Source organism: Ranitomeya imitator, chromosome 5 (assembly GCF_032444005.1).
Source record: "Ranitomeya imitator isolate aRanImi1 chromosome 5, aRanImi1.pri, whole genome shotgun sequence".
NCBI lineage: Eukaryota > Metazoa > Chordata > Amphibia > Anura > Dendrobatidae > Ranitomeya > Ranitomeya imitator.
Window position 1 is genome coordinate 97,885,652 of NC_091286.1, and position 27,847 is coordinate 97,913,498.

General features: G+C 42.9%; 1 protein-coding gene across 1 annotated transcript; it reads right to left on the reverse strand.

Annotated features, from left to right (window-relative positions):
* Window positions 1–1,883: 1,883 nt before the first annotated feature.
* LOC138681439 (heme-binding protein 2-like) lies at window positions 1,884–18,448 on the reverse strand. The gene is made up of 4 exons (XM_069768944.1): window positions 18,241–18,448; window positions 6,873–7,002; window positions 4,977–5,148; window positions 1,884–2,331 (listed from the first exon to the last, which is right to left on the reverse strand). Exons 1-4 carry the CDS (start codon window positions 18,394–18,396, stop codon window positions 2,157–2,159), a joined length of 633 nt encoding a protein of 210 aa, XP_069625045.1. The 5' UTR covers window positions 18,397–18,448; the 3' UTR covers window positions 1,884–2,156.
* Window positions 18,449–27,847: the final 9,399 nt, after the last annotated feature.

Below are 27,847 nucleotides of genomic sequence, written 5' to 3' on the forward strand. Positions count from 1 at the left end.
TCTCTACTCCAACACATCAGACTCTCGCCTACCACGGAAACCTTCAAAAAGAACATGAAGACTCACCTCTTCCGACAAGCCTACAACCTGCATTGATCCTTAGCCTGCTGAACCGCAGCACAACCAGCTCTACCCTCTCGTAGTGTGTCATCACTCATCCCCTGTAGACTGTGAGCCCTTGTCGGCAGGGTCCTCTCTCCTTCTGTATTTGTGTGTGCCTTGTTTTGATCATTGCTTATTGTACTTGTCTATATTTGCCCCTTTCATGTGTAAGGCGTCATGGAATAAATGGCGCTATAAAAATGTATAATAAGAAGAAGAATGACACTTTGCTTTCCTGATCTCATTGCAGAGCTGTGTGTGACTATGACTAATGCAGTACACCCGAACTGAACTTCATATCATTACAAACACAATTGCAGCTGCAGTTGTCCTCTCATAGTGCTTTAGCATCCATCTCACACAGTCAGTGTGGAGAGGAGCAGAACATCAGAGCCAACAGCACTGCGAGATGACAACTGCAAATATGTTTGTAATGAGACAAGGCTCAACTCTGTTGTACTGTGTTAGTAATAATCAAGCACAGCTCTGCAGAAGACTTGAAAGTATTGAGATGACAACTGCTGCAGCAAATGTGTTTGTAATTAGACAAAGCTCAGCCCTGCTAAACTGTGTTAGCTGTAACCACACACAACTTTGCAGTGACACCAGTTGAGCAGATTGTCAGTCATTACAGGTCTCATACTGGTGACACCACCTTTCATTTAAAGTAAGCCCTGGAGGCAAATTCTCATGCAGATCTATATCAGACTCATAGATCTTAACAGTTCATTTACATATTAAGAAAACAGAGTTTTGTGGAATGAGACATCGGGTTGCAGATATTAAAGTATCATTTTATACAACTTTTTTTTTTACCTGCATGCCGATGTAGATGGATTAGCAGGATTAATCTTACTGACAGATTCCCTTTAAGGTCAATTAAATCTTTATGTTTTTCCTGCTACCAGCACCTAAATTTTAAGAACGAATGTTTAACTTGCTGCCTAAAAAATCTCACACCTTAAAGTTAAAACATTGCAGAAAGATGCACAGTTTTGCCTCTATTTCCAAAAACAGTGGAATAGTGGCAAAAGCACTGAGGGAATAAAGGTACCATGGGAGGAGAGCCGGTTTTAGACAAAGGTGGTCCTTGGGCAAAAGTTAAAACTGGGGCCCCAACTGCTACTATATTGCACCATCACACAGAAATATTTTAAGCTGGTTTCAGACCTTTAACAAGCATGATCAACTATATTAAAGTCATCCGGAGCTTGATGAGCTGACAACCCCTTTAGTGAATTGAAGTAATATGCACCTTATTCATTAAAAGGCACACATCACTTAATAAATTAGGAATTTTACAAGTGTCATGCGCCTCTTGCAGAAATGTACATACAGTGGGGGAAATAAGTATTTGATACACTGCCGATTTTGCAAGTTTTCCTATCTACAAAGAACGGTGAGTTCTGTAATTTTTTTATCCTAGGTACCACTTCAACTGTGAGAGACAGAATCTAAAAAAAACCCCAGAAAATCACATTGTATGATTTATAGATATTTAACAATTTAAGTAAGTATTTTGATACTTGCATTATCACTGCAATTTCTGCTTGAAACGCTCGTAGCCCCCAGGAGACTGGAGGTCCTGTGCAGTTGCCTCTTCGATCCCTCACTATTGCCAGCGCTGCATGGGTGCAAAGTGTGAACGAAGCCAAACAGATGCTATTGTCACAGAATTATCAATGTGATTCACTTTATCAGTCAGTAGTTTTAGTTTTATGGGTTATTGGTGAACAAAGAATGTTTAGTCCAGTCATGTATATAAAACAAAATGAAGAACACACTCTACAAACAATATTTAATGTTACAAAATCAGTTACAAAAAAAGTGCATATATGAGAACATCTAACATATACAAGATATTATTAGAGGTATTTTCATTTTGCAAGTTAGAATCTGAGCAGAGACAATGCAGACCACCATTTAATGGCATGCTATTGTTAGCAAATATTACAACGCAAGGTGTGAGAAATTACCGTAATTCCTTTAGGGCCAAGAAAACAAAAATATCAGTAGAGGAATAAATAAATCTCCACTGTTAACATGAGTTGAGTTTACTTTGCCATGTACCACACTTCATTGTGTCGGTCGACAAATTCAAAAGGAGCATTGTAGCCAACACGAACGAAGTATGAATCATCAAACTGCAAACCGAGGGTCCTCAATTCTTCTGCTAGAGCTTTAGCTTGCTTATTATATGTAAATTGTAAGGCATATCCTCCGAAAGTCCTAAAATGAATGGAAATTTTACATAACCAACAAACAGACATAAGAATAAATTATTTTTCTCCCTGTCCTTCTATAAAGCCTTGGAGGGCTGCTAACAAATAATGGCTCTGGAGAACACACTCTTTCTATATTATATGGTTGGTCAGTCATTCAAATAGCTGCACATAATACTATACTTCACCAATTGTGAAAGCTTGTAAAGTGTTTAAAGGGAAGGTGCCACCAGTTTTCTTGTATTTTGTTTTTTTGTGAAATTAAGCTTAAAATAGTAATTAAAATGTATTAATGCAATGTTTGCACTGTTTGCAAACATTTCTATATGAAAAATATTATATATTTTTCTACAAATATACATATTTACCACTAGGGGGAGCATTTTCCGTTTTAGACCTCAAGCAGCTATAGTGAGCTTTAGCAGCTCTGCCCCAGGGATATTAGACCACCCAAAAGGGGAGGGAAATGGTGATGTCAGCAGTTACTGCTCCAACAGTAAGAATGAAGAGCAGCATCACAGGGCAGAGCCATTTTGTGTGTGACTGCCCTGTGATCTGCTATCACCAGCAGTTACTGCATCAGAGGCACAGCTTGTTTACAGAGGAGCAGAACACAGTGGGCAGCATTTTTTGTGAATAACATTCTTGCCATCCCCCACCTTAATCCCTGTCCTGTCAGCTGCCCTGCTCTCTCTCTCTCCAGGTGTCACCTCCCTCTCTGCAGGCTGTGAGTGCAGCTTACTGGAGATCACAGGGACTGTGTGTGAGGGGGAGACACAGCAGGAGAAGCACACAGGGCAGTGTGTGAGGAGCAGAGGATGTGTGCCTGCCTGGAGTACAGAGGAGCAGTGAGGGCTTCTTCTGTCCTGCGATAGAGAGCACAGGACTATAATAAAATGGCAGCTAGTCACACCTACAGCAGTGAGTTGTGCAGCCCACAGAGGCGTGCCCAGCTCACTGCTAATGCTGCTGCAATGTTACAGATAGGGTCAGCGCTGGTCTATTATCTCCTATGTCCATGGGGTGCCGTAATCTGACACTGATAGTGCCCTGCTACTGCTGCAAAACCAAGATGTCAGCTCCCAGTGCATTCTTTAAACTCATACAACACATGAAATCTGTTTCACATGCATTTCAAACTTGCTTATAGCAGCATGTTATGCTACATTACAGTGATTTATTAATGACCTACAAACGCGGTACCTTTCCTTTAAAAACTCCAAATCATAAAGTATGCAAAAAAGGGGGTTTCTTATTAGAATGCTAGCATGAACAAAACCCCTAACCACTGGGATAAAATTTAACTTTTATTAAATACTTTAAAAACGGGACAAACAATAATTCCAAATACAACACCACACATAAAGTGCACCCTACAAATACCCTATACATATAGATACATACTGGTCTGTGTACCTGCCTGCTTGCGGAGGTTGGCACTCTATACAAATACCCACATGAGACTGGCGCCCCCGGAGGCTCTCCCTGTTCTCCTGTTGTGCCCTAACAGTAAGTGCCAGCCATTATACTTTCACAACCAGGAAAAATAGTACCCAATAGTGTAGATCAGAAAAGACACACACAATGTACATGTATCTCTCTCTTTGTCTGTACCACAGACCAGGACTAGGGAAAACAGTGCTTAGTTTGATGAAAATAAATTTAAATTCAAAGTACCCCTCACACTAATACTGCACCTCCACTGCTCCTACCTACCAGCGGAGGTTGGCACCCTACTTGTCAGCAGATATGGAGCCCCCGCTCCACGATGGCTAGCCCTAGAGAGCCCTGCTAATCTCCAGGCCTATAAGATTTTTTCAACACTTGGAGCAGTATGCATTTGCTCTATTTTATGTATAGGAACCTTAGAGGTTTCTATACATCTATGTTGAGGTTCCTATATATCTATGTTTGGATAAGTACCCCTCTCTTATCTATCCCTAATATCATTTTGAGTTATGACTTACATATATGTCTTACAAATAGAGCAAATATACTGCTCCAAGTGTGGAAAAAATCTTACAGGCCAGGAGATTAGCAGGGCTCTCTAGGGCTAGCCATCGTGGAGCGGGGGCTCCATATCCGCTGACAAGTAGGGTGCCAACCTCCAGTGGTAGGTAGGGAGCAGTGGAGGTGCAGTACTAGTGTGACGGGTACTTTGAATTTAAATTTATTTTCATCAAACTAAGCACTTTATTCCCTAGTCCTGGTCTGTGATACAAACAAAGAGAGAGATACATGTACATTGTGTGTGTCTTTTCTGATCTACACTATTGGGTACTATTTTTCCTGGTCGTGAAAGGATAATGGCTGGCACTTACTGTTAGGGCACAACAGGAGAACAGGGAGAGCCACCGTGGAGCGGGGGTGCCAGTCTTGTGTGGGTAGTTGTATAGGGTGCCAACCTCCGCAAGCAGGCAGGCACACAGACCAGGATATATCTATATGTATAGGGTATTTGTAGGGTGCACTTTATGTGTGGTGTTGTATTTGGAATTGTTGTTTGTCCCGTTTTTAAAGTATTTAATAACAGTTACATTTTATCCCAGTGGCTAGGGGTTTTGTTCATGCTAGCATTCTTGTAAAGTGTTTAGACATATTGTCATCTACCAAGGAAGAACTGTGCACTCATCTGAATGTGTAACAACTTACTTGACATAAATAGAAGCTGTAGGAATCTTGTCAAGGTAAACCTCAGGGTTTGTAGGTTCTGGAGGATTCTCCACTTCATGTGGCACAAAAAAGGACATTGTGGAATCACCAGCCGGTGGTTGTTTTAATGGCATGTATATCACCACAGGTACCGTCATATTGATCTTCAGTTCTAGTGGTGAAACACAGACAGGAAAAGGAGAAATTTCACTTAATAACTGAATATACACTGCTCAAAAAAATAAAGAGAACAGTAAAATCCCACATCCTAAATTACACTGAATGAAATATTGCAGTTGCAAATCTTGATTCATTACATAGTGGAATGTATTGAGAACAGTAAAACTTAAAAATCATCAATGTAAATCAAAATTAATATCACACGGAGGTCTGGATTTGGAATGATGCTCAAAATCAAAGTGAAAATCAAATTACAGGCTGATCCAACTTCAGTGGAAATGCCTCAAGACAAGGACATGATGTTCAGTAGTGTGTGTGACTGTATGACCTCCCTACAATGCCTGGGCATGCTCCTGATGAGGCAACAGATGTTCTCCTGAGGGATCTCCTCCCAGACGTGGATTAAAGCATCAGTCAACTCCTAGACTATCTGTGGTGCAATGTGGCATTGGTGGATGGAACGAGACATGATGTGCTCGATTGGATTCAGGTCTGGGGAATGGGCGGGCCATAGCATCAATGCTTTCATCATACAGGAATTGCTGACACACTTCAGCCACATGAGGTCGGCATTGTCAGGAATCAGAAGGAACCCAGGGCCACAGCACCTACATATGGTTTCACAATGGATCTGAGGATCTCATCCTAGTAACTAATGGCAGTCAGGTTACCTCTGGTTAGCATATGGAGAGCTATGCGGCCCTCCAAAGCAGCGCCTCCCTACACTATTACTGACCCATTGCCAAACCGGTCATGCTGGAGGATGTGGCAGGCAGCAGTACGTTATCCATGGTGTCTCCAGACTCTGTTACATCTGTCACATGTGCTCAGTGTGAACCTGCTCTCATCCGTGAAGAGCACAGAGAACCAATGTTGAATCTGCCAATCTTGGTATTCTCTGGCAAATGCCAGTCGCCCTGCACAGTGTTCGGCTGTAAGCACAAAAGGTATCAACCACTGAGCACTCTCACGTCTAAATATTTTTCTATGTCTGTGTGGGCAGATCATTTCAGCAACATTTCATCACAAAAATACTTCATTTCTACTTACTTTACTATACTTTTAAAAACTAAAGACTCAGATGCACCATTATGGCCTAAAACACATGGTGCCATTCTTAAGTTTTTTAGGCTATGTTATTAATGTTTTCAGGCCAGTCGAATCTCACGCCATGTGGTCATTTGCATGAGAACACACTGAAAGAAAGACCAGTTAAGGGGTGTGACTGAGCATGGTGGATAAGGTAATATTTTTACTTATTGTGCAGCTATATATTCTATTTTCTATCATGTAAGACGTACCTACATTTATGTACAGAATGATGATAATCATGAAACCTATAAATACATGGACATTGCAGAACTTTTTTGAGATTTTTGGAAATCACAAGCTATGCTTTTTTTTATTCTCAGCAGCCGTAAACTCAATTGCAGAAACTTTTAAGTTGGAGTTAGGACTTCCCTAACAATGTTATCATTATTTTTACAGTGTTGAGTTGTGAACGTACATTCCCGATGAATCTCCATTTACTTATTACATAGTTAAATAGGTTGGAAAAAAAATTCAGGTCCATCAAGTTCAACCTCTCCACCAACTACACATTCTTGATGTGGTCCATCAGGGTTTACATCATTAAGATGGCAAAAATAACACTACTCCGAGACAGAACCTCAAGACCGGGATATGACCAGAGTCTTATATAAGACAGCAACATACCTTCAGAATTATTCCCACTGATATATTTAAACAGACGTCTAAAGCTCTTCACCATCTCTAAACCAAACAAATCATGTTTTAGTGAGGTTGTCACCCATCGAGTTTCCTCATACTGACGAAGTTCAAAGTTCTGAAAATGGAAAAGCTCAATTAGAGAAAAATAATTTGTCAAAAATTAGGTTAATAAATGGGTTGGCCAAATAAAGGTAAAACATTTCTTAAAACAAAGGCCCTATGCATTAATCCCTTAACGACATCTGTCATACATGTATGGCGCTGCTGGAGCTGAGTTCCCGAAAACCACTGTACATGTATGTTGGGACAATAGCATTGTCTCACTTGCAGAACCACCATCATCATCAGTGGGCATCAGCTATATAACATAGCTGACACCCTGTACCCACACACAAAGAATAAAGTTGTCGCTTAGTAATTGCTTATACCACATGAGGAACAGCATAAAAAATAAACAAAACCAATTCTTCACCTGCTGTTTATTTGTTCATTCTACCTCTCACAGATCGCAGTAAGGCTGGGCTCACGTTTATCCTGCGCTTTACACTGAGCACTTACACTGGGGTTTGAGAGTAAATCTCTAAAATACGTGATTTGGACAGAACACCCAGTGGAAAATTCCCAATAATGAGGCAGATGGAGACACTGTCTGGCCTATGATCCAGCAGTAAAAGTCAAAGAAAAAAGATTCTCCAATAAATTTAAAAAAAAATGTAAATTTTATTGAACAATATCTAAAAAAGAATTAAAAAGGGAGAGGACAGAGGACATCACAAACAACAAGAAAGAAAAGGCTAACAATGAAAAGGAGGATGAATCATATTAATACAGCAAACATATGGTTGCTTGCATTATGGCCACTGAATAAATAGATGAAAATAAGTATTTTTAAATAAACCAGGGAAAAGTGCAAGGTGCAAGTAAACAAATAATTGAAGAAAACATCCAGGAGGACAGAACTGGGCTCATTAAAAGAAAATTTCTTTGCACACGATAGTTAAACACATTGTAAATCAAATAAGTAAAAAGTATGTATTCTAGATATAGGTGTGCATAGTTACCCAGAGTCCAAACTGTTGCAATGAACCCCTTGACGTGCATTTCGAGAATCTCCTCAGAAAGGGTTCATTGCATATATATATCCGACACAGGATAGGACCCCGTCCCCGGATATTGGATAGATTTTATATATATATATATATATACAGTGGGGCAAAAAAGTATTTAGTCAGTCAGCAATAGTGCAAGTTCCACCACTTAAATAGATGAGAGGCGTCTGTAATTTACATCATAGGTAGACCTCAACTATGGGAGACAAACTGAGAAAAAAAAATCCAGAAAATCACATTGTCTGTTTTTTTAACATTTTTTTTGCATATTATGGTGGAAAATAAGTATTTGGTCAGAAACAAAATTTCATCTCAATACTTTGTAATATATCCTTTGTTGGCAATGTCAGAGGTCAAACGTTTTCTGTAAGTCTTCACAAGGTTGCCACACACTGTTGTTGGTATGTTGGCCCATTCCTCCATGCAGATCTCCTCTAGAGCAGTGATGTTTTTGGCTTTTCGCTTGGCAACACGGACTTTCAACTCCCTCCAAAGGTTTTCTATAGGGTTGAGATCTGGAGACTGGCTAGGCCACTCCAGGACCTTGAAATGCTTCTTACGAAGCCACTCCTTCGTTGCCCTGGCGGTGTGCTTTGGATCATTGTCATGTTGAAAGACCCAGCCACGTTTCATCTTCAATGCCCTTGCTGATGGAAGGAGGTTTGCACTCAAAATCTCACGATACATGGCCCCATTCATTCTTTCATGTACCCGGATTAGTCGTCCTGGCCCCTTTGCAGAGAAACAGCCCCAAAGCATGATGTTTCCACCACCATGCTTTACAATAGGTATGGTGTTTGATGGATGCAGCTCAGTATTCTTTTTCCTCCAAACACGACAAGTTGTGTTTCTACCAAACAGTTCCAGTTTGGTTTCATCAGACCATAGGACATTCTCCCAAAACTCCTCTGGATCATCCAAATGCTCTCTAGCAAACTTCAGACGGGCCCGGACATGTACTGGCTTAAGCAGTGGGACACGTCTGGCACTGCAGGATCTGAGTCCATGGTGGCGTAGTGTGTTACTTATGGTAGGCCTTGTTACATTGGTCCCAGCTCTCTGCAGTTCATTCACTAGGTCCCCCCGCGTGGTTCTGGGATTTTTGCTCACCGTTCTTGTGATCATTCTGACCCCACGGGGTGGGATTTTGCGTGGAGCCCCAGATCGAGGGAGATTATCAGTGGTCTTGTATGTCTTCCATTTTCTAATTATTGCTCCCACTGTTGATTTCTTCACTCCAAGCTGGTTGGCTATTGCAGATTCAGTCTTCCCAGCCTGGTGCAGGGCTACAATTTTGTTTCTGGTGTCCTTTGACAGCTCTTTGGTCTTCACCATAGTGGAGTTTGGAGTCAGACTGTTTGAGGGTGTGCACAGGTGTCTTTTTATACTGATAACAAGTTTAAACAGGTGCCATTACTACAGGTAATGAGTGGAGGAAAGAGGAGACTCTTAAAGAAGAAGTTACAGGTCTGTGAGAGCCAGAAATCTTGATTGTTTGTTTCTGACCAAATACTTATTTTCCACCATAATATGCAAAAAAAATGTTAAAAAAACAGACAATGTGATTTTCTGGATTTTTTTTTCTCAGTTTGTCTCCCATAGTTGAGGTCTACCTATGATGTAAATTACAGACGCCTCTCATCTTTTTAAGTGGTGGAACTTGCACTATTGCTGACTAACTAAATACTTTTTTGCCCCACTGTATACAGTAGCATATACCTGTATGTCATCTCCTCCTGTATATAGTATATACCTGTAGGTCATCTGCTCCTGTATATAGTATAAACCTGTGTGTCATCTCCTCCTGTATATAGTATATACCTGTATGTCATCTCCTCCTGTATATAGTATGTACCTGTATGTCATCTCCTCCTCTATATAGTATATACCTGTGTGTCATCTCTCCTGTATATAGTATATATCTGTGTGTCATCTCCCCTGTATATAGTATATACCTGTGTGATCTCCTGTATTAGACCTCGTTAACACGTTATTTCCTCAGTATTTTTACCTCAGTATTTGAAAGATAAATTGGCAGCCTGATAAATCCCCAGCCAACAGGAAGCCCTCCCCTTTTCATTTTCACCTCACACCTCTCATTTTCACCTCAGTATATACATGTTTGTCATCTCCCTTATATATAGTATACACCTGTATGTGATCTCCTGTATATAGTATATACCTGTATGTCATCTCCCCTGTATATAGTATATACCTGCTGTGTGTCATCTCCCCTGTATATAGTATATACCTGTATGTCATCTCCTCCTATATATAGTATATACCTGTATGTCATCTCCTCCTATATATAGTATATGCCTGTATGTCATCTCCTTCTATATATAGTATATACCTGTATGTCATCTCCTCCTGTATATAGTATATACCTGTGTGTCATCTCCCCTGTATATAGTATATATCTGTGTGTCATCTCCTCCTGTATATAGTATATACCTGTATGTCATCTTTTATATATAGCATATACCTGTATGTCATCTCATCCTGTATATAGTATATACCTGTAGGTAATCTGCTCCTGTATATAGTATAAACCTGTGTGTCATCTCCTCCTGTATATAGTATATACCTGTATGTCATCTCCTCCTGTATATAGTATGTACCTGTATGTCATCTCCTCCTCTATATAGTATATACCTGTGTGTCATCTCTCCTGTATATAGTATATATCTGTGTGTCATCTCCCCTGTATATAGTATATACCTGTGTGATCTCCTGTATTAGACCTCGTTAACACGTTATTTCCTCAGTATTTTTACCTCAGTATTTGTAAGATAAATTGGCAGCCTGATAAATCCCCAGCCAACAGGAAGCCCTCCCCCTGGCAGTATATATTAGCTCAGACATACACATAATAGACAGGTCATGTGACTGACAACTGCCGTATTTCCTATATGGTACATTTGTTGCTCTTGTAGTTTGTCTGCTTATTAATCAGATTTTTATTTTTGAAGGCTAATACCAGACTTGTGTGTGTTTTGGGGCTAGTTTCGTCTGTCAAGTTGTGTATGTGGCGACATGCATGTAGCGACTTTTGTGAGATGAGTTTTGTGTGGCGACATGCGTGTAGCAACTTTTTGTGTGTCGAGTTGCATGTGACAGGTTAGTGTAGCAAGTTGTGTGCAGCAAGTTTTGCGCATTGCGAGTTTTGCGCGTGGCGAGTTTTATGTGTGGTGCCTTTTGAGTATGTGCAAGTTTTGTGTGAGGCAACTTTTGCATGTGTTGCAAATTTTGTGCATGTGGCAATTTTTCCGCGTGTGCAAGTTTTGCGTGTGGCGAGTTTTCCATGAGGTGAGGTTTGCACTTGTGGTGAGTTTTGCGTGAGCCTAGTTTTTGCATGTGGCGAGTTTTGCGCGTGGTGAGTTTTGAGCGGCGACTTTTGTGTTTCAACTTTTATGTGGCGAAGTTGGTGTATGTGTGGTGAAATGTGTGCTGAGGGTGGTATATGTGTTCAAGCACGTGGTAGTGTGTGGCGCATTTTGTGTGTGTGTTCATATCCCCATGTGTGGTGAGTATCTCATGTCAGGGCCCCACCTTAGCAACTGATCGGTATATACTCTTTGGCGCCATCGCTCTCACTCTTTAAGTCCCCCTTGTTCACATCTGACAGCTGTCAATTTGCATCCAACACTTTTCCTTTCACTTTTCCCCATTATGTAGATAGGGGAAAAATAGTTTGGTGAATTGGAAAGCGCGGGGTTAAAATTTCACCTCACAACATAGCCTATGACGCTCTCAGGGTCCAGACGTGTGACTGTGCAAAATTTTGTGGCTGTAGCTGCAACGCCTCCAACACTTTTCATTTCACTTTTTCCCCATTATGTAGATAGGGGCAAAATTGTTTGGTGAATTGGAAAGCACGGGGTTAAAATTTCACCTCACAACGTAGCCTATGACGCTCTCAGGGTCCAGACGTGTGACTGTGCAAAATTTTGTTTCTGTAGCTGCAACGCCTCCAACACTTTTCCTTTCACTTTTTTCCCCATTATGTAGATAGGGGCAAAATTGTTTGGTGAATTGGAAAGCGCGGGGTTAAAATTTCACCTCACAACGTAGCCTATTACGCTCTCAGGGTCCAGACGTGTGACTGTGCAAAATTTTGTTGCTGTAGCTGCGACGCCTCCAACACTTTTCCTTTCACTTTTTTCCCCATTATGTAGATAGGGGCAAAATTGTTTGGTGAATTGGAACGCGCGGGGTTAAAATTTTGCCTCACAACATAGCCTATGACGCTCTCGGGGTCCAGACGTGTGACTGTGCAAAATTTTGTGGCTGTAGCTGTGACGGTGCAGATGCCAATCCCGGACATACACACACACACACACACACACACACACACATTCAGCTTTATATAGTAGATTTCTATCCTGTAGCTGGGGTCAGGTTCCTATCACTCCAGTGTTTGTGTGATCTCATATCAGTAAATCCAAGTAGATAAACAAGAAAACCCCATTATAAAACCTTTTATTAAAAAGTTGAGGCTGAATATATATGACTAGATGGCAGCCCGATTCTAAAGAATCGGGAGTCTAGAATCCATATATACTTTATTTATTCAAATGTAAGAATAATACAATTAATAAATAATAGTAAGAAAGAACAAAAATAATAGGCAGTATATGGAGAAAACACCAAACAAAAGTTCAAAATTGGTGTGAAAATGTCACTGAACCACTTCACAACTAAATATATATAGTTTTGGTAAATGGTATTATCATTTTTTTGACGAAATTCGGCAGGAGCTTGAAGAGCAACGTCACTGGGCCCGCCTCCACGCAGTAGAAATTTGCTGTGAGGTAAAAATTCAAAAATCACACCAAAATGGCGGGCGGAGTGTGTCACAGTACGGCACGTTTCTGATTGGTCGCTCGCAGCAGGCGGCAACCAATCAGACACTGGACACTGTTGACGTCACTTATCTCCGGACATTAGCTCCGGACATTAGCTCCGGACATTAGCTCCGGACATTATCTCCGCACATTAGCTCCGCACATTAGATCCGGACATTAGCTCCGGACATTAGCTCCGGACATTAGCTCCGGACATTAGCTCCGGACATTATCTCCGCACATTAGCTCCGCACATTAGATCCGGACATTAGCTCCGGACATTAGCTCCGGACATTAGCTCCGGACAAAGCCACGGAAGTTGGCAGAAATTGCAGGAAGTAGTATTCTAGGCAATTAATCTCCGGACATTAGCTCCGGACATTAGCTCCGGACAAAGCCACGGAAGTTGGCACAAATTGCAGGAAGTAGTATTCTAGGCAATTATATATTAGATAAATAGCAAGACAGAAGAAAATACAAACAGCTAGTAGGTGCATATAGAAAATCACATATGGGTGAGGGCCCCTGAACATATACTGAGACTAGACAACAAGACCCCCAAAGGGGGAGAAGGGGAAAAAGAGAGGACCAGATGAGCCTGCAGTCACATTTTTTTCTTTAGACTGGTAATATTCTGCCTCCCTTTCTTTCTTCTGGTTCCCTCGTTTCCCTCTTTGGGTTCTTGTCCACACAAGAATATTCCTTTAGAGTTACATTCAGGGAGCTGTACCCATATGCTGCCTCTATATGCACCCAATTGCTGTTTCTATTTTCTTCTATTTAGCTCTTTGTCATATATATTAGGGCTGAGCAAGTTACAGCCCATAGAAAGGGACAGACAGACAGACCAGAATTTAAGGTGTGGGAGCTATTGCAGGGTCCATTATACAATGTGGGAGCCATTGCGGGGTCCATTATACAACATGGGAGCTATTGTGGGGTCCATTATACAGTGTGGGATGTAATGTGGGGGTCATTATACAGCATGGGAGCTACTGCATGGGTCATTATACAGTGTGGGAGCTAATGCTGGGGTCATTATACAATGTGGGAGCTAATGCAGGGGTCATTATACAGCATGGGAGCTACTGCGGGGGTCATTATACAATATGGGAGATAATGTAATGTCCGTTATACAGTTTGAAGGCTGCTGTGGGGCCATCCTACAGTGTATGGGCCTATATACAGTGTGGGAGCTACTGTGGGGCCATTATGCAGCGTGGGAACTACTGTGGGGGCTTGTAAAGAGTTTGGAGCTACTGTGAGGGCACAACGGAGACATTTTACTATTTAAGGGCACAGTGGTGGCATTACTATGTGAAGCAGTATGAGGAGCGTTGCTTTTGTACCACACAGCAGGAGCAGTAATAGGGACACATTCGGCAGCAGCGACTCAGTATTGGGATATCATCAGGATGAGGGGTTTGTGCAAGTTTGGAATAAATGAGGACGATGCTGGAAATGTGAGAGTCAGATGTGTCCTTCTTGTAATTTCTGCAGACGAGTCCTTCCTGGAGAAGTTGTCATGTTGGTCTGGACCAGACGGAAAAGATGGGAAAAGTGAACGATTCCATCAGAAAGAACGTCAGCTGTAAGTTATCATCTATAACTGTGCTGTAATTTCTTATATGTTCTGTAGGACTGGTATCTACCAGTATATGTAATTATATGGTGGTAATATCAGTGCTGGTCTTTATATAGAGATTATTTTCAGTAACAGCACGGTCATCTGCTAAAGTTCTCCTACATTCAAAATAAGGTGCGACACCATAGTTGTAATCAGGGTTACCAGTTAGGGGCCCACTCAGATGTCTCGCCCCCTGAGCTGAACCCCTAGCTACGCCTCTGCCAGCTAGGGGCAGGAAACATTTCTGGTGTAACAGAACACCATAAATTCTGCTGAATTTGATGGGCAGGTGTAGCCACATCCCATCCCAGCTCCTCCCCCAATTTTGGCAGGTAACCGCCTGAAACAGTTTTGCTGGCAGGTTTGCCATCACTTTTGTGAAAGCTTCAGTGTTTTTAACTCTATCCTGTGAAGTATAGAAAGCCATCTTTCTTGTGGTGGCTTTCATTTAATACTCTCAGAAGAAGGAGCATGTCACGTCTTTTAAACTTTTAAGGGTTTCTGAACCCTAAGGCGGTTAAAAAAGTATGATGGAACATGTTGATATTGCTGTGCGTTAAGTTCATTTTTGAGGGCACATTTTTGGAACTTTAAGAGGCAGATTCCAGGCGGAAACCACCTGAAAAACACTTTCGCCCAGATACATCAAGATCGGCGGACTTCATGAATTGGGATCTGAAGACACAAAAGAGAATAGTAAAACCAAAAACACTCAGTTTGAAAAAATGTTGCAGTAATCCGCAAGTGCTAGTAAAAGATGTAAAAAACAGGGTATTTGGTTGATACGTTTTTTGCAAAAAATGTATACTAAGCTGCTCTACCAATCTTCACGGTATACCCTTATCAGAGCAGTCCTAACTAATGTATGCAATCCCTATCTGATGTATTTAAAAACCTGATCATCTGTATATAACCTGTGTGAACAGGGTTCAGAGAGGAAAAATCCATGTGTGCATACAGGGTAGAACAGCTTTTGTGCAGATAGCCCAGGAGGAGTGGTGGAACTCCCCAGTCTTGTAGACACAAGAGAACAATTATGGAAACAGGAACACATGGGCTACTTGCACAGTGAACAAGTCTGTATGATCATGTTCACACACCACCAAGAAACCTGAAGACACAAAAGAGAATAGTAAAACCAAAAACACTCAGTTTGAAAAAATGTTGCAGTAATCCGCAAGTGCTAGTAAAAGATGTAAAAAACAGGGTATTTGGTTGATACGTTTTTTGCAAAAAATGTATACTAAGCTGCTCTACCAATCTTCACGGTATACCCTTATCAGAGCAGTCCTAACTAATGTATGCAATCCCTATCTGTAGTATTTAAAAACCTGATCATCTGTATATAACCTGTGTGAACAGGGTTCAGAGAGGAAAAATCCATGTGTGCATACAGGGTAGAACAGCTTTTGTGCAGATAGCCCAGGAGGAGTGGTGGAACTCCCCAGTCTTGTAGACACAAGAGAACAATTATGGAAACAGGAACACATGGGCTACTTGCACAGTGAACAAGTCTGTATGATCATGTTCACACACCACCAAGAAACCTGAAGACACAAAAGAGAATAGTAAAACCAAAAACACTCAGTTTGAAAAAATGTTGCAGTAATCCGCAAGTGCTAGTAAAAGATGTAAAAAACAGGGTATTTGGTTGATACGTTTTTTGCAAAAAATGTATACTAAGCTGCTCTACCAATCTTCACGGTATACCCTTATCAGAGCAGTCCTAACTAATGTATGCAATCCCTATCTGATGTATTTAAAAACCTGATCATCTGTATATAACCTGTGTGAACAGGGTTCAGAGAGGAAAAATCCATGTGTGCATACAGGGTAGAACAGCTTTTGTGCAGATAGCCCAGGAGGAGTGGTGGAACTCCCCAGTCTTGTAGACACAAGAGAACAATTATGGAAACAGGAACACATGGGCTACTTGCACAGTGAACAAGTCTGTATGATCATGTTCACACACCACCAAGAAACCTGAAGACACAAAAGAGAATAGTAAAACCAAAAACACTCAGTTTGAAAAAATGTTGCAGTAATCCGCAAGTGCTAGTAAAAGATGTAAAAAACAGGGTATTTGGTTGATACGTTTTTTGCAAAAAATGTATACTAAGCTGCTCTACCAATCTTCACGGTATACCCTTATCAGAGCAGTCCTAACTAATGTATGCAATCCCTATCTGATGTATTTAAAAACCTGATCATCTGTATATAACCTGTGTGAACAGGGTTCAGAGAGGAAAAATCCATGTGTGCATACAGGGTAGAACAGCTTTTGTGCAGATAGCCCAGGAGGAGTGGTGGAACTCCCCAGTCTTGTAGACACAAGAGAACAATATGTGTTCACTGTGCAAGTAGCCCATGTGTTCCTGTTTCCATAATTGTTCTCTTGTGTCTACAAGACTGGGGAGTTCCACCACTCCTCCTGGGCTATCTGCACAAAAGCTGTTCTACCCTGTATGCACACATGGATTTTTCCTCTCTGAACCCTGTTCACACAGGTTATATACAGATGATCAGGTTTTTAAATACATCAGATAGGGATTGCATACATTAGTTAGGACTGCTCTGATAAGGGTATACCGTGAAGATTGGTAGAGCAGCTTAGTATACATTTTTTGCAAAAAACGTATCAACCAAATACCCTGTTTTTTACATCTTTTACTAGCACTTGCGGATTACTGCAACATTTTTTCAAACTGAGTGTTTTTGGTTTTACTATTCTCTTTTGTGTCTTCAGGTTTCTTGGTGGTGTGTGAACATGATCATACAGACTTGTTCACTGTGCAAGTAGCCCATGTGTTCCTGTTTCCATTCATGAATTGGGAGCGGTGGCCGAATGGTGTGTGTCTCTGTGGGCGCCTTGCCACAAGTCCTACTCCATCAAGGACGATGGAGTACGATTTGTGGCATAAAGAAGGAATTTGAAGTGGCAGTTGCTATGCTTCCTCCAGTCTTAGCTCTGCCCACTTGATTGGAGCTGGGTGAAACTAGCGTGAGAACACCAAGTCGTATAATTTTAGAAGAGCCATCAGTTGCACCAAAATTATGTGACTTTTCTAGACTTTTTACACCAGAATACTAGCGTAAACACTCTGAAGAATCAGGCTCTATTTGCACAAATTCCCTTAGCAGTAGAACGGTAAAAAAAAAAATAAAATGATGGAAAACGGATGTCTACCATTTTTCATCTGTTTTTAATAGATCCCCAGAGAATTGCATGGCAACATCTGATCCTCAAAAAATGCTGAGAATAACACATATTCTTAAGTTTCACAGAACAGATATACAGATCAGTTATACAAGCCAGATGTGTAAATAGTTCTGTTAAACTGTTTGGGTCAGTGTGTTATTTGCTTTTAAAAATGGACACGAGGAGAATGAGAAAAAGGGAGGTTTGAATATAGCCTAAAATATTAGACGTAATGTAATGGTAGGCGCTGAGAGAAGAATACATCTTGAGAGGAATTTAGAAACTAGTTTTGCTTGGGACTATGTTATTGTTATTTGCACTTCATTTATGAAAATACTGCACAAATGTGGCCTTTTTACACTATGCCCATACTGGAGTGAGTTGCCATTTTTTAAATCAGGCATTTTTGCATAACTAAACACACCCAAAGTGGTGTATAAATAGTAAAAATTCACGTATGGCCCACAGCAAAATGTATTTTCTTCATGGTGCAAAACCCTCGATTAATTCCAGCACGGAGTATACTCAGCATTCTGCATCACTTCATCCACATCGCCTTCCCCATACTTACATCATATTTCTTCACCAGCTGGTACTTTGGACAGTCACTGGTGCGACAAAACGAAGGCAGCTGCTTCTCACTGGACACACTGAAAGCTTGTTCTTCAGCCACTGCAATCCCAAAAAGGGAGATCAGCCCCAGCAGCAGTGCACTCCTCGCCTCCATGTCTGTGTATGGCTGCCCGGAGCAGCCCAGCTGTTGCTATAAGCTGTGGATATGGGTGGGGGGGAGCAGAGAACTTGTATAACCATCCCAAACAAAGAGTTAAGTAAGACATGGAGTCATCGCTCACCGCCCTCAAGTGGAGGCAACACTGAGGATGTGTGCGGGGTTTTGTAACTCGCTGCTTGTATTTACTGGGGCTGATCTGTTACCTAACTTCTTACTTTACATTCTCCAGCCAATATTACTTAACATTGGGGGATAATAAAAGAAAGAGTCAAATAATAGTGTTAACCTTCGCAATCAATAAAATTATTATTAATCCATATTGTTATACTGCTGACAGTTTCTGACATACAAGCACTTCTCACTAAATTAGAATATCATCAAAAAGTTTATTTCAGTTCTTGAACACAAAAAGTGAAACTCATATTAAATAGAGTCATTACAAACAGAGTGATCTATTTCAAGTGTTTATTTCTGGTAATGTTGAGGATTATGGCTTACAGCCAATGAAAACCCAAATGTCATTAGCTCAGTAAATTAGAATAATTAACAAAAACACCTGCAAAGGCTTCCTATGCATTTAAAAAGGTCCCTTAGTCTGTTTCAGTAGGCTCCACAATCATGGGGAAGACTGCTGACTTGACAGCTGTCCAGAAGGCAGTCATTGACACACTCCACAAGGAGGGTAAGCCACAAAAGGTCATTGCTAAAGAAGCTGGCTGTTCACAGAGTGCTGTATCCAAGCATAATAATGGAAAGTTGAGTGGAAGGAAAATGTGTGGTAGAAAAAGGTGCACAACCAACCAGGAAACCGCAGCCTTGAAAGGATTGATAAGAAAAGGCCATTCAAAAATTTGGGGGAGATTCCCAGGGAGTGGACTGCTGCTGGAGTCATTGCTTCAAGAGCCACCACACACAGACATATCCAGGACATGGGCTACAAGTGTCGAATTCCTTGTGTCAGGCCACTCATGACCAATAGACAACACCAGAAACATCTTACCTGGGCCAAGGAGAAAAAACTGGACTGTTGCTCAGTGGTCCAAGGTGTTGATTTCAGATGAAAGTAAATTTTGCATTTATTTGGAAATCAAGGTCCCAGAGTCTGGAGGAAGAGTGGAGAGACACATAATCCAAGCTGATTGAGGTCTAGTGTGAAGTTTCCACAATCAGTGATCATTTGGGGAGCCGTGTCATCTGCTGTATTTTATCAAGACCAAAGTCAGCGCAGCTATCTACCAGGAAATTTTAGAGCAATTCATACTTTCCTCTGCCAACAAGCTTTTTGGAGATGGAAATGTAATTCTCCAGCAGGACGTGGCACCTGTTCACACTGCCAAAAGCACAAATACCTGGTTTAAAAAACAAACAGTATCACTGTGCTTGATTGGACAGCAAACTCACCAGACCTTAACTTGGTCGGGGCTCCTTTTGCATCAATTACTGCATAAATGCGGCGTGGCATGGAGGCGATCAGCATGTGCCACTGCTGAGGTGTTATGGAAGCCCAAGTTGCTTTGATAGCAGCCTAGAGTCTAGTGTCTCTCATCTTCCTCTTAACAATACCCCATAGATTCTAACACAGTGTAACAACAATGCTCCACAAGATGAAGTCAGGGAGACTAAGCCAGCCAAGGAGATGGTGTGGGTGTCCTCTCCATTTTCTGCGCAAGCAGCTGATGGTCGGTCAGTTGATGGCGCTATAGGAGAAGAAATTCTGGAAAGTGCTGGTGGAGCAGGAGTCCATAATGCTCAGGGAGAGCAGGCCAATAATAGATCCACCTCTAGGGAGGCTGGAAACAAAAACAGCGCCATGGGTGAAGAGTTGGAGAGAGCAAAAACCTTTGAAGGTGACACAGTGGAGACCCATGAGAATGCTGAAGCTGCCATTGCTGAAACTCAGGTGAAGACCGAGGGTGCAGAAGTGGAAGAAGCCACTGAACAATGAGGCTGGAAACAGATACTTCCTCGAGTGATGGAAGCTCACCCAATCCAGGAGATGGAAGAAGCGAGCTAAGGAGGCTCAAGGAGACAGTACAAGCCCATTTGAAGCAAGAGAAGCTTCGGAGACAGGCTGTTGAGAGCCGAGTGGGTTTGTTGGAGAGAGATGTCCGAGCTCAGAGGTCGCCTGCAGAAAGTCAGTCAATGAATAAGGCAGTCTTGGAGAAGATTGAGCGCGCAGGTGTCCGTTCTGATCCACCTCTTCGAGACGGTTTAAGTCCAGAGAGAGCCAATGCCGGAAACTGAGCAAGGCAATCATCTCTTTGCCATAGAGAAGGGTGAAACTCCCTTGTTTAAGTGCCTTGTCGAGGTTCCTGCAGACATGAAAGAAGAGTGTGCCAGAGAGTCTGTGCATGACGACTTTAAGAATGCCGTGAAAGCCTATAAGGTGTACTGGTCCCCAGAAGCTAAACAGCTGGTGGTTTTTTCCACATCTGAAGTCACTGTGGGTCGGGTGGCTATCCTGAGGGACATGCACTTGAGGTGTATTCGCATGAAGCGGTTGATCCGGTTGAAGGACAAAGAAGCTGCTAGGCGGCTGGGGCTTATGAGGAAAGCTTGAAGTCTACTGGAAGATATCCAGGTGCCTAGTGTTCTGCTGAGAGAAGTCATCGGGACAAATGGACGACTCATGCAAGAAACGGTCGATTAGGCTACTTTCACACTTCCATTTGTAGTGGTCCATCGCAATGCGTCGGGCCGACAGACGTTGTGAAATAACTGCAAGATGTGGGCAGCATATGCAGTTTTTCAATGCATCCGCTGACCATTCTGCAGTCCGGGGAGGAGGGGGCGGAGTTTTGGCCGCACATGCACGGTCAAAAATAGCAGACATGTCGCACAAAAAAGAGTTACATTGAACTTTTTTTGTGCGTCGCGTCTGCCAAAACACGATGGATCCGTCGCACGACGGATGCGACGTGTGCCCATCCATCGCAATCCGTCACTAATACAAGTCTATGGGCAAAAAACGGTAATTAGTTCTTACCGGTAATTTTATTTCCAGGAATCCACCTGACAGCACCATTGGAGGACGTCCTTCTTACCCTCAGTGGGACAGGAACAACAAGCGGTTAAGAGGACCCTCCCCACTCCACCCACCAGTGATTTTCCAAGTACCACATCTGGATGGATGCAAAAGAGAGTTTATTTACAATTACACACCAATGTTACATCACATTAGTCAACAGTATAAACTTGCAGTGGGAGGGAACTAGTAGTGCTGTCAGTTGGATTCCTGGAAATAAAATTACCGGTAAGAACTAATTACCATTTTCCAGTCCACCACCTGACAGCACCATTGGAGGAATACCAAAGGATTTTTAACTAGGGTGGGACTACTGCATGTAACACTTTTCTACCAAAAGCTAATTGGTCTGATACGACATCTAATTTATAGTGTCTAGTAAAGGTAGAAAGACTAGTCCAAGTCGCCGCCCTACAGATTTGCTCAACTGAGGCACCCCCCTTCTCTGCCCATGATGTAGAAATAGCTCGTGTTGAGTGGGCTCTAAGAGTATCCGGGGGATCTTTCCCTTGGTCTGTATATGCTAGGCTAATCATGTTTTTAATCCACCTAGCAATGGTTGATTTTGCTGCTTTACAACCCCTACTTGGACCACCGTATTGTACAAATAAGTTAGTGTCCCGTCTCCAGCTTTCTGTCGCCCCCCGTCAAGGTTATGGTAGACCCCCTCTTTTGCGTTCCTAGGGTGTTGGCAGAAAGAAGGAAGGATTATCTCCTGATTTATATTGGTAGAAGATACTACTTTGGGGAGGAAAGCTGGGTTAAGTTTAAAGACTATTCTGTCATCAAAGATTTGAAGATATGGGTTCTGGATAGAAAGAGCCTGCATCTCCCCCAGCCTTTTAGCTGACGTGATGGCAATCAGGAAGGCAGTCTTAAAGGAGAGATTGGCTATGTCCATATCTTCTGACAGTAAGTACGGGGTTTTACACAAAGTGTTAAGGACCAGGTTTAGGTCCGAAGGAGGAGTTGATCTCACAAGTGGCCTCATTCTCTGCGTGGCCCTGGAAAATCTTGCCATCCAGGGATGGGAGGCTAGTGATGTATCAAAGAAAACACTAAATGCTGCAATCTGTACTTTTAGAGTACTAGGCCGAAGGCCCTTGTCAAATCCGAGTTGCAAGAAATCGAGGATTCTGGGAATATCTGGTTTCGAAACATCCACAGGACCCCTTCCCAAAAAGGAATAATACCGTTTCCAGATTTTGTTGTAAATCGCTGAAGTCACCGGCTTTCTGCTCACCTGGAGTGTGGTAATGACATCTTCTGACAGGCCTCTGGATCTTAAGGTTTGCCATTCAGGATCCAAGCAGATAGGTGAAGAGAGTCTGGATTCTTGTGTGGAACACCGGCCCTTGTAGAAGAAGGTCCTGCCTGTTCGGTAGTAAGACTGGTCTCTCTCTTGACATCTTGGATAGCAGAGAAAACTAGCTTCTTTTTGGCCAAAAGGGAATCACCAGGATTACGGTTGCTCCTTCGTCTCGTATCTTCCTGAGGGTCTTCGGTATCAGAGGAAGAGGAGGAAATGCGTACAGGAGACCTTCTCCCCAATACTGAGACAAGGCGTGTACTGCCGTGGCTCCGTCTAAAGGATTGAGTGAAAAAAATGCTCTGGTTTTTGAGTTTGACCTGGTGGCAAAGAGGTCAACCTGAGGTGTTCCCCACTTCTGGCACAGACTGCTGAATACTTCCGGGTTCAGTTCCCATTCTCCGGGATGTACGGACTTTCGGCTCAAGAAATCTGCTACCTGATTCTTGGCGCCCTCCAGGTGAACTGCCGAGATGGATTTGACAGATCTTTCTGCCCACCTGAAAATTTGGTCTGCTAAGTGTTGCAGTGGTGGATGCCTCGGACCTCCTTGATGTCTCAGAAATGCCACTGCTGTGACATTGTCGGACAATATTCTCATGTGTCTGTCCCGGACCAGTGGCTGGGCCTGGTACAACACCTTCCAGATCGCATACAGTTCCCTGAAATTGGACGATCTTGCGGCAATCTGAGGAGTCCATTCTCCCTGGTAGTATGTTCTTCCTATATGACCGCCCCATCCGTATTGACTGGCGTCTGTGGTAACCGTAACACAGGGATCGAGTATCCATGGAACTCCCTCTCTCAGGTTTCCCAGTGTGGTCCACCAGGTTAGGGATCTCTTTACAGACGGAGACACAACCATCTTCCTGTCTAGGGAGCTCTGTCTCCTGTTCCAGGATCCTAGGACTTCTCTTTGTTACTCCCGCGAGTGGAATTGGCTCCATTTCACACAGGGTATGCATGCTATCATGAAGCCGAGTATCCTCATTGCCTCTCTTATGGAGGGGGTACTTCTTCTGAACTGATGAATGTGCCTGATCAAGGCCTCTTGTCTGTCTTCTGGTAAAAAAGATGTTCTTAGATTGGAATCTAACATCACTCCCAAAAATTTTATTCTGGAATTTGGGACCAGGCAGGACTTTTCCCAGTTCACAATATACCCCAGCTCCTGTAGAATGGACAAAGTGAAGTTGCAGTCTATTTTGAGGAGTTTTTCCGATTTCGCCATTATCAGGAAGTCGTTCAGATATGGTACTATGGTCACATTCTGGTTTCTTAGATAAGCCACAACTTCCGACATCAGTTTGGTAAAAATCCTGGGCGCCAAAGCAAGCCTGAAGGGGAGACATATGAACTGGAAGTGATGTACTATCCCCCTGTTTATTATGGCGAATCTCAGGAATTTCTGGTAGGAGATGTGAATCGGGACATGATAGTATGCATTGCTTAGGTCTAGGATGCACATCACCATGTCCTTGTCTATAAGAGGCATCGTGGATCTTATAGATTCCATCCTGAATCTTTTGTACCGGACCCATTTGTTTAGTGGTTTTAAATTTATGATCGTCCGAGAGTCACCGGATGGTTTCTTTATTGAAAACAAATGGGAATAATGGCCCTTGCCTCTTTCTAAGATGGGAACTGGAACTATCGCCTCTAATTTTAACAACTCCTGGATGTTTGTCCACATGGAGGAGTCCGAGAGCGGGCAGGGTCGGGTTATTACAAATCTTTCTGGGGGACTGCTGGAGAACTCTAATTTGTATCCCTGCGCAATCACTTGTAGAATCCAAGGATTCTGGGATACCTTCTGCCAACCCCCTAGAAATTTCTGCAACCGACCTCCCACCTTGATGTCATTTGTTAGGCTTTGGTGTACCTGCAGATGGGAAGATGGAGTCTCTACCCTTTCCACCTTTGGGATAAGACCACCTCCCAGACTTCCCTTTCCCCCTGTAGTCTGTCCTCTGACTAGGTCGGGACCTACGAAAGGGCTGGTACTTCTTTGTATTTTCCTCAGGGAATCCCTTCCTTTTATCTGAGGCTTTTTCTAAAATGTCATCTAGAATAGGCCCAACATACTTTATTCCCTGAGAATGGGATTCCACACAACTTATTTTTTGACTGGAGATCCCCTGACCAGGTTTTAAGCCATATGGCTCTTCTGGCCGCGTTAGACAAAGATTCGCTTCTGGCCGCGAAACGTACAGATTCGGCAGAAGCGTCCGCCATAAAGCCTGTTGCGAGTTTGAGCAACGGCAGGGATTTAAGGATAACATCTCTAGAAGTCTTGGCTTTAAGATGATCCTCCAAATCGTCAATCCATAAATGCATCGAACGGGCTACGGATGTTGCCGCTATATTGGCCCGTATTATTGCTGCGGATGACTCCAAAGTTCTCCTTAGCAAACCGTCCGCTTTACGATCCATAGGATCTTTTAATGCGGAGGAGTCCTCAAAAGGGATTGAGGTCTTCTTCGCCACCTTTGCAAGTGGAACATCAATCTTGGGGACTTCATCCTACACCTTAATGTCCTCTGGACTGTAGGGCAAACGAAGTCTAAAATCCCTGGGTACCACCAGTTTCTTCTCCGCTTCCTGCCACTCTTCCAGGATCATGGAACGGATGTGGTTGTTGACGGGAAAAACTTTTGTCACTTGGGCATGTAATCCGCCAAACATCTCGTCCTGGATCGAGGTCTCCTCTGGTGTGTCCTGTAGCTGCATGGTGTTACGTACAGCATAAAGAAGCTCATCTGTGTCTGCTGCAGAGAAGAAATATCTCTTCCCTCTGCTCACAGATCCATCTATTTCTTCCTGGTCAGAATCTTCTGAGACCTCTCCCTCGGAAGAGGGGCTAGACTCCCTTGGCCTCTTCCGTGAAGTCTGCGGTTCTGACTGAGTTGCCTGGGGAAGATTCAAGCTTGAGATAGAAGCCTGAACCTCCTGTCGAATCATGGTCCTCATACTGGATAGTAGCGCCGTCTGCTCATCACCCACAATTTTGGATGTGCACGATTTGCACAATGGTTTCCGCCAATTTTCCGGAAACTTAGTAGCACATATCGGGCATTTATTTTTCCCAGATTTTTTCCTCTAGGCTGTGGGGATGGGAGGCTCAGCCTAGGATAAATAGAGATATGTGTGGGGTACGTAAGTAGGGAAGCAGGGGGAGGGGTGAGCTTTGTGGTATGGCTTTTACAGTGGGGCAAAAAAGTATTTAGTCAGTCAGCAATAGTGCAAGTTCCACCACTTAAAAAGATGAGAGGCGTCTGTAATTTACATCATAGGTAGACCTCAACTATGGGAGACAAACTGAGAAAAAAAAATCCAGAAAATCACATTGTCTGTTTTTTTAACAATTTATTTGCATATTATGGTGGAAAATAAGTATTTGGTCAGAAACAAAATTTCATCTCAATACTTTGTAATATATCCTTTGTTGGCAATGACAGAGGTCAAACGTTTTCTGTAAGTCTTCACAAGGTTGCCACACACTGTTGTTGGTATGTTGGCCCATTCCTCCATGCAGATCTCCTCTAGAGCAGTGATGTTTTTGGCTTTTTGCTTGGCAACACGGACTTTCAACTCCCTCCAAAGGTTTTCTATAGGGTTGAGATCTGGAGACTGGCTAGGCCACTCCAGGACCTTGAAGTGCTTCTTACGAAGCCACTCCTTCGTTGCCCTGGCGGTATGCTTTGGATCATTGTCATGTTGAAAGACCCAGCCACGTTTCATCTTCAATGCCCTTGCTGATGGAAGGAGGTTTGCACTCAAAATCTCACGATACATGGCCCCATTCATTCTTTCATGTACCCGGATCAGTCGTCCTGGCCCCTTTGCAGAGAAACAGCCCCAAAGCATGATGTTTCCACCACCATGCTTTACAGTAGGTATGGTGTTTGATGGATGCAACTCAGTATTCTTTTTCCTCCAAACACGACAAGTTGTGTTTCTACCAAACAGTTCCAGTTTGGTTTCATCAGACCATAGGACATTCTCTCAAAACTCCTCTGGATCATCCAAATGCTCTCTAGCAAACTTCAGACGGGCCCGGACATGTACTGGCTTAAGCAGTGGGACACGTCTGGCACTGCAGGATCTGAGTCCATGGTGGCGTAGTGTGTTACTTATGGTAGGCCTTGTTACATTGGTCCCAGCTCTCTGCAGTTCATTCACTAGGTCCCCCCGCGTGGTTCTGGGATTTTTGCTCACCGTTCTTGTGATCATTCTGACCCCACGGGGTGGGATTTTGCGTGGAGCCCCAGATCGAGGGAGATTATCAGTGGTCTTGTATGTTTCCATTTTCTAATTATTGCTCCCACTGTTGATTTCTTCACTCCAAGCTGGTTGGCTATTGCAGATTCAGTCTTCCCAGCCTGGTGCAGGGCTACAATTTTGTTTCTGGTGTCCTTTGACAGCTCTTTGGTCTTCACCATAGTGGAGTTTGGAGTCAGACTGTTTGAGGGTGTGCACAGGTGTCTTTTTATACTGATATCAAGTTTAAACAGGTGCCATTACTACAGGTAATGAGTGGAGGAAAGAGGAGACTCTTAAAGAAGAAGTTACAGGTCTATGAGAGCCAGAAACCTTGATTGTTTGTTTCTGACCAAATACTTATTTTCCACCATAATATGCAAATAAAATATTAAAAAAACAGACAATGTGATTTTCTGGATTTTTTTTTCTCAGTTTGTCTCCCATAGTTGAGGTCTACCTATGATGTAAATTACAGACGCCTCATCTTTTTAAGTGGTAGAACTTGCACTATTGCTGACTGACTAAATACTTTTTTGCCCCACTGTATATAGCCCACTCACGTGCCCCTGAAGCTGGTCAGTCCCCTCAGGTCTGGTAGTCTCCTCCATAGTAAAGATAGCAACCTGAAGCGTATAGCCGAGTGCTCCTTTATCAGGATGGCCGGCGGTATACAGACCCCCTTAGTGAATTTATATAGGTTTTACCTGGTTGATCCTACCCTCCTTACCGCCGTTGCGGTGACCGCGCTGTGCCTCTCACCCAGGCCGGCGCTGCTGCCGGCGCCATCATCCATGCTGGCCGCGACCGGAAGTGACGCGGCCGCTGAACCCGGAAGCGGTCACCGGAGA